Consider the following 7,514-nt stretch of genomic DNA (forward strand, 5'->3'; position numbering starts at 1 on the left):
GGCAAATTTTGAAATTTTAAATTCCCGCCCAGCAAAAGTGTCTAGTACAGAAAAAAATTTCCAGTAAATAAAATAATTTCCCGGTCACAAATTTTTTTTTCAAAGTTTTGAAATTTTCAAACGAAAATTCAAATTCCCGCCCAAATTTTCAAATTTTTTTACGAAATTTCAAATTCCCGCCCAGCAAAAATGTCTAGTACAGAAAAAAATTTCCAGTAAATAAAATAATTTACCAAAAAAATTTGCGTTTCCCGGGAATTTTTCGGTGGTTGTTCCGTAATTTTCTGAACAGTACACATTCTGATGGACGGGTTGTCAGATTATTTTTCAGAAAAAAAATCGTTTCTCGAGAATTTTCGATGGCATGAACGGTAAATACTTTATTTTCTAAGGGCCCTTTACGTAATTTTGACCCCCCAAACTAACACATTGGTCCTCCTTTACATTTTTAGACATCTTTAGGTGGGATTTTCATTTTGGCCCCCTTTTTGGACCAATGGCCCAACCCCTCGTCAAAAAAATCCTGTTTTCCCGTTCAAACAGATTACTATGGCAGTGTGTCAGAACCGTACAAAAAGAGCTGATGTCATCAACTCAAAGAAAATGTGGTCACATGAGAACACCTGTGACACGTCAAATCATGCGGCGGCTCCTGCCACCACCCAGCGGCAGCTGCACCACTCTACCCCATCTCTCTCTCTACCTGTACCCCTCTCTCTGTCTCTCCTTTTTCCGAATCTTACGCCATCCAGATCTCAATTTTAAAAATCTACTTTCACTAGTTAATAATACACCAAACAACCAAACTAGAAACTAGAAATAAAGACTAGAGAGAGAAACTGTAAGTGAGAGACTTCAAAAAAAAAAGTGTAAGTTAGAGTCAGTTAAGAGAGAGAAATTAATAGTGTAGCTCTCTTCTGCCTCCTGCCGCTTAACAACAGATGATTACCGAAGCACGATTAAGGAGATAAAATTTCGGTTATTTAGAGGGGGGACTTGTATAGGGAGATTTAATTTTTGTAGTGGGAAACAAGAAATTGAAAATTTTGTGGGGACGACTGCCGAAGGGCGAGTACGGAGAGAAAATTTGAGTTATTTTGATTTAGTGGGGGTGACTTGTATAGGGAGATAAAATTCTGTATAGAGAGATAAAACTTGAACCTGTTGTACTTCATTTTAGAAGTGGGAATCGGTGTGACCCGGTGGTAACCCTCACCACTGAGGCACTGCCACCAGGTTGGGCCTATGAGACTCAAAATTTCTATGTCCAATTAGGGTTTTTTCGGATGAAACTGGAACGTCGTACCTTAACTGTGAAGTGTTTATAATCTGCCTAGGCACATCAAATTAAGTATAGGTCTTAGTGTCTTACTATCTATCAGACTTACCAAATTTCAAACAAATTCAGATAAACGAGAAGCAACACACCCTTAAGAGCAATCCCAATGTGGGGTGGGGCTGGACTCCCAATTTAAATTTGGGAGCCCCAACTCCTGACTTCCAACTCCGGAGCCCGGGCTGGGGGGATCCCAACCCCCAAATATGGTCGGTGGGAGTCCCCATTCCCAACGACCATATTTGGAGTGGATCTCCTAAAAAGGGGATCCACCTCACTTATTATTCTTTTTTTAAACTGTTCTTTTTAAAAAAAAAACTAAAATGTTTTAAATTTGTTTTTCCAGTTGTTTTCCTAATTTTTTAATTTTTTATCTTTTCAAAATTCTCTCCCTGTAGCATGATATTAAATTTCAATTTTATGTTTGAAATTAATAATTTATAGTTGAAAATTGAAATTAAAAGTCTGCACACGTACACTATACACGTACATTTAATATTTGGGAGTCTCTGTTAGGAACCCGGCGTTGAAATTGAAAAAAACCTCTGAACTCTTAAAATTCAAGGTCTCTCAAAATTGAGAGCCCGAACCCCACGTGATTTTGCCTTAAGGCTTAGGAGCACCTAAATGTTAAATCTAATAGAGGGTGCCAAATTTCTGTCTCTGTAGCAAAGATCTAATCTCCCTATTACAAGTCATCTTAATGGGCCTCTATCTCTTGTATAAAAGACCACGATCACGTCCATTTTTACATCGTTCCTGTCGTGTCCTTTCAATCCTAGCAGTTTACTTATTCTAAACTTTCACTTAAGACCTCTTTCTTCAGCATTAATGGCTTCATCTTCTTCATCATCATCATCCTCATCAAGAGGACACTTCAGAGGAGTAAGAAAGAGACCATGGGGAAGATATGCAGCTGAAATCAGAGATCCATGGAAAAAAACTAGGGTTTGGTTAGGTACGTTTGATACTCCTGAAGAAGCTGCTATGGCATACGACGGAGCTGCTAGATCTTTACGAGGGTCTAAAGCTAAAACCAACTTTCCACTACCACCACCACCCTCTGGTCGTCTTTTCCTTGATCTTAATCTCTCTTCCGACCACCACTTCACTACAAATCCAGCTGCTGGTGGTGGTGGTGGTGGTGCATTTGTTTCTGATCATTATCAACGTCAGTTTAGTCGTCATATTTCGACATCTCCGGTGCCCAATGTGGTGGAGGAACCGGTAGCTCCGACGACTCATCAGTTATTGCCGCCAACGTTTTTAAGAGTTATGAGGCGTGGGTTGTCTTTTGATTTAAATGAACCACCACCTCCAGCAACTTTATGGTCTCTTTGATTACCTGTTGATGAACAATACCTTATAACCTGTTGATTTGAATGAACAACCATCGCTCTACTAACTAGTCTTTAGCCTAATGTTCTTTTTTCTTCTCTCTCTAGGGTTTTTGGGGGTTCTTGATTTTGTCATAATTAAATTCTCAAATGCTTTGTAGATATCTTGATCTATCAATGTACTGATTAGCTAGTACTTAATTCTATGTTATTTTTTATCTCGTTTGATCCTTGGGCATTTAGGAAGATGGGAGATGCAATGTTTTCTAATAGTAGTAGTAGAAGATCTGCTAGATTTAATTAACATTCACCATTTGAAGAGGTGAATTACCGTATCCTCCTCGCCGGGAGTTTTGGTAATGGCCGCCTGGTCGGTGAAAGGGGTATTCTTCTTTCACAAATTTTTTTTTTTTTTTTTTGCATATATCTATAACAAGTGAGAAAATGGTTGTTTAGGTGAATATATTATTGGCTAATAACTAAAAAACATGTAACATTTTGTATTAAGGGTCGTTACGTAGGAAAGTCTGAGTAAGAAAATCAGATTTTTTTTAATGGGAAATAAAGTCAAATTCTCTCGTATGAAATGATGCTTTTAGTTGTTTTATAGAGTTTTGAGAAATCGGAGTGCCTTTAGAAAATAATGTATAAATTGAACTTTTAAAGGATAGTTTTATAACCTAATATACAAATTGGGCTTTGAAGGGGTGTGCTTTCAGAATTTCGTTTCAATGTCTTCTTTTTCCTTCTTGTCCCCAAATCATCCTCATCAATATCGGAACTCTTAAGTTCATTAATACTACTCAAACGGTTATGCAATTTAAGAAGATCAACGACACAACTATGTCAATGAGTGCACTTGTCATGAAATCATTAAATCATCTACTCCAATGCCATTCTTCTCAATGTGAGTATGAACCCAACAATTATAGTGTTCCATGTAACGAGATCTTTCTCGAAAATATATGCGAAGACCTCTCTAGCATCATCGACTTCCCAAGTTTGCATATAAATTAAGACTGCTCTTAAAACATGTTAAAAACAGAAACTCAATTTGATGTTTTTACAAAACGAATGATATGTTAAATCCCCAAGGGTTTAAAGCATTCCATGAAATTAACTTTCTCTCTGACATTTGATCAAACAGTTCATGAGCATATTTTAAATCTTCAAAGCTTCAAAACCCATGAGTCAGGTGAGAGATAAGGTATGACAGAGATCTCATTAGGGTTCAATTTGTTGAAATATCTTTCTATATGTTAAGATATCTCATATAATATTAAGAAATATCAAATATTAGAAACTAGTAAGATATTAGGAGCTAGTATATATATTAGCATAAAACTATTAGAAACTACTAGTATTGTAACTCTATAAATAGAGTCTTATATTTCTTTTGTAAACCATCAAAAAAATAAAACAAGTTCTTTGATCAATTTCAACTTGGTACCATAGCCAACGGTCTTAAATCTGTTTTCTGAATTTTTTTGTCGATTGAAGGAGAAAGAACCTTCATCTTCTTTTTCTATCTTAATTTCAACGAAGGAAAAAAAATCCTTCATCAGTTTTGGTATTAAAAAGAAGGCAAAAAGACAAAACAATAACTTTAATTGTTATTGTGTCATCTATATTGTCTCACAATTTATAAAACTTTGAGTTGGTAAAACACATCTTCTCAAGGATTCAGTTTCTAAAATTTTCTGATATAAATTTTTCTTCATAATTAATAAAGTAGAAAATATGGATCAGATAATTGGTACAATTTTTCAGTCAGGAGGATCCTTTAATTCAGTGATTATGTTGAATGAAAAAATTAGAGTTAATTCCTATATGGCCCCCTACTTTGTGACCAGCTTCCTTTATGGCCCCAAAATTTCTGTAAATTCAAATATGACCCCCTATTTTCATGGAAATGTCATAACTACCCTTCCTAATTAATATATTTTCAAAATAAAATTAAAAACAAAATCCTAAATTCCACCTCACTTCCCTCTCCACCACTCATCTCTCTCCACTTCACCTCTCTCTCTCCAAGTCAGCACTCTCATGAAGGTCGCCGGCCGGAAAATTTCCCGGCCGGCGACCTTCAAACTTAAAAAAAAAAAAAAAAAAAAAAAATTTTCACTCACCTCTCTCTCTCTCCAAGTCAGCACTCACATGAAGGTCGCCGGCCAGAAAATTTTCCGGCCGGCGACCTTCAAACTTCAAAAAAAAAAAAATTTTTATTTTTTTTTCACTCATCTCTCTCTCTCTAAAAATTCCGGCGAAGGGGGTTTCCCTTCGCCGGAATCTGGTCTGTTGAAGAACAGACCGATTTGGTCTGTTCTTCAACAGATCCGGTCTGTTCTGTTGAAGAACAGACAAAGAGACTTCTGATGAATCGATGGATTCAATTTATTCCAAAAACTCTTTGTTTGACGATTAGGTGTTGGAAGATTCTTGAACAATTTTGATGTAGAGTTCAATTGAATCTCTTGATGGGTTAGAGTAAATCGCTGTAAATTACTACTTACTTTTTTCATTACCAAACTTCAATCAAAATTCAACAAGTTCTAAAATCCTCTATAAAAACAAAGATGAGTTCAACAAGCAAAGCTTGGATGGTTGCAGCTAGTGTGGGTGTTGTTGAAGCATTAAAAGATGAAGTTGGAATATGTAGATGGAATTATGCTCTAAGATCAATTCATCAACACACCAAGAACAACATCAGATCTTATACTCAGGCCAAGAAACTCTCTTCTTCTTCTTCTTCTTCCTCTGTTATTTCAAATAAGAAGAAGATGATGAGTGAGAAAGAAGAAGAGAAATTGAAGAAATCAGCAGAAGAATCACTCAGAAAAGTTATGTACTTGAGCTGTTGGGGACCTAATTGATGATCAATATTTTTACACTCATCAATTGATTCAACATCTCTTTATCATCACTGTAAATGCTATTATCATCAATAGAAATTTCTTAGTTTGATTTCTATGTTTCTTTATGTTTATTTTATGATCTATTGAGTTAATTTTTGATTTGTTGGGCAGAAGCTCGATTTTTTCTTAATTGAGCTTAGAAGTTGCAAGTAAGCGGCAGATGCTATTTGGCCCGGGCAGACTATCACTCGATCGGCCCCATCAACTTCTAGGCTGTTGAAGAACAAACCAAATCGGTCTGTTCTTCAACAGACCAGATTCCGGCGAAGGGAAACCCCCTTCACCGGAATTTTTAGAGAGAGAGAGATGAGTGAAAAAAATTTTTTTTTTTTTTTTTTTTAAGTTTGAAGGTCGCCGGCCGGAAAATTTTCCGGCCGGCGACCTTCAAAGTGAGTGCTGACTTGGAGAGAGAGAGAGGTGAGTGAAATTTTTTTTTTTTTTTTTTTTTTAAGTTTGAAGGTCGCCGGCCGGAAAATTTTCCGGCCGGCGACCTTCATGAGAGTGCTGACTTGGAGAGAGAGAGGTGAGTTGGAGAGATAGGTGAAGTGGAGAGAGATGAGTGGTGGAGAGGGAAGTGAGGTGGAATTTAGGATTTTGTTTTTAATTTTATTTTGAAAATATATTAATTGGGAAGGGTAGTTATGACATTTCCATGAAAATAGGGGGTCATATTTGAATTTACAGAAATTTGGGGGCCATAAAGGAAGCTGGTCACAAAGTAGGGGGCCATATAGGAATTAACTCAAAAAATTATGATATGTGGTCTCAAATCATGGAGATGCATATTGCTGAAAAAGAAAAACTTTCGTTTATTCGAGGTAATTCATTACCACCTGCTGAAGATGACGTTAAATATGAGAAGTGGTATGCAGAAAACCAAAAAGTCAAGAGATGGTTGTTGATGTCTATCCAGAAATTATGAAGAGATACATTCGTTTACCTACAGCTCGTGATATATGGAAAGCTTTATCTAAAACTTTTTATGATGGATCTAATGAATTGCAAGTCTTCTCTTTGAATCAGAGGGCATTTTCTGCCAAACAGAATGGGAGGATACTCTCGGTTTATTACGGTGAACTGGTTGAGATCTTTAGTGAATTAGATCACCGTGATAAAGTGATCATGGAAAACGAAAACGATACTGTACCTTATCGTAAATCAATTCAACGACAACGTGTGCATATTTTTCTTGCAGGGTTAGATTCGTGGTGAAATTTTGAGAAAGGATCCCATTCCCGATTTAGAAGAATGTTATGCATTGGTTCGTCGTGAGCTTGTTCTACGCACAACGATGAACAGTGAATCTGAAACAACTGATGCTTCCGCAATGATGATTCGAAATAAGACAAAAAATAATATTGTTAAAGCTATTTGTCAATCCGACAAATCTTCTTATAAGTGTACCCACTGCAACAAAACTGGTCATACCAAAAATCATTGTTATGAATTAGTAGGTTATCCAGAATGGTGGGATCATAATCGAAAGAAAAACTCTAAGAAACCCCATGTAGCTGCACTTGTTGAGACAGAGGAAGAAAATCCAACTGTTAGGCAAGCTTCGGCAATGGTAGTCACTACAGGTACCGTAGAAACGAAGATGGATAACTTTAGAGATAAACCATGCTACGTGGAGCAGTTAGAGAATCTCAGAAATCAACTGAATGAGTGTCTGCACCAAAAGTGCGAAGTGGAGAAGAGACTATCAAGTCTTAGCTCTCTATCTCAAAAAGGTACTTCTGCAGATACAAGTATTTTGGTGAAGCAGTTGCAAGAAAAGTTAAGGAGCTATGAGTCTGAAGTCGAAGAAGCAAGGAAGTTGAAATCATCTCATCAAAATAATGAGTTATTAAAAGGAAAATTATTGGAAGAAAAAGACCGAAGAGAGCGTGCTGAACTCGAGTTACTTAAACAACAAGAGACTCAATT

General features: G+C 36.6%; 2 protein-coding genes across 2 annotated transcripts; both read left to right on the forward strand.

Moving 5' to 3' along the window:
• Positions 1-2,167: 2,167 nt before the first annotated feature.
• LOC147556936 (uncharacterized) lies at positions 2,168-2,677 on the forward strand. Its single transcript, XM_086658726.1, has one exon. The coding sequence runs from the start codon at positions 2,168-2,170 to the stop codon at positions 2,675-2,677; it is 510 nt and encodes a 169-aa protein (XP_086514852.1).
• Positions 2,678-5,162: 2,485 nt separating this feature from the next.
• Positions 5,163-5,580, forward strand: LOC147556937 (uncharacterized). The gene has a single exon (XM_086663416.1). The coding sequence runs from the start codon at positions 5,250-5,252 to the stop codon at positions 5,544-5,546; it is 297 nt and encodes a 98-aa protein (XP_086519542.1). The 5' UTR covers positions 5,163-5,249; the 3' UTR covers positions 5,547-5,580.
• Positions 5,581-7,514: the final 1,934 nt, after the last annotated feature.

This window comes from Eschscholzia californica, unplaced genomic scaffold (assembly GCF_041429995.1).
Source record: "Eschscholzia californica isolate CP2 unplaced genomic scaffold, dmEscCali1.0.p SCAF_2, whole genome shotgun sequence".
Taxonomy (NCBI): domain Eukaryota; kingdom Viridiplantae; phylum Streptophyta; class Magnoliopsida; order Ranunculales; family Papaveraceae; genus Eschscholzia; species Eschscholzia californica.

Excerpts from the sequence above, each read along its gene's own strand:
- LOC147556937 (XM_086663416.1), top strand. The coding sequence starts at position 5,250 with ATGAGTTCAACAAGCAAAGCTTGGATGGTTGCAGCTAGTGTGGGTGTT.
- LOC147556936 (XM_086658726.1), top strand. The coding sequence starts at position 2,168 with ATGGCTTCATCTTCTTCATCATCATCATCCTCATCAAGAGGACACTTC.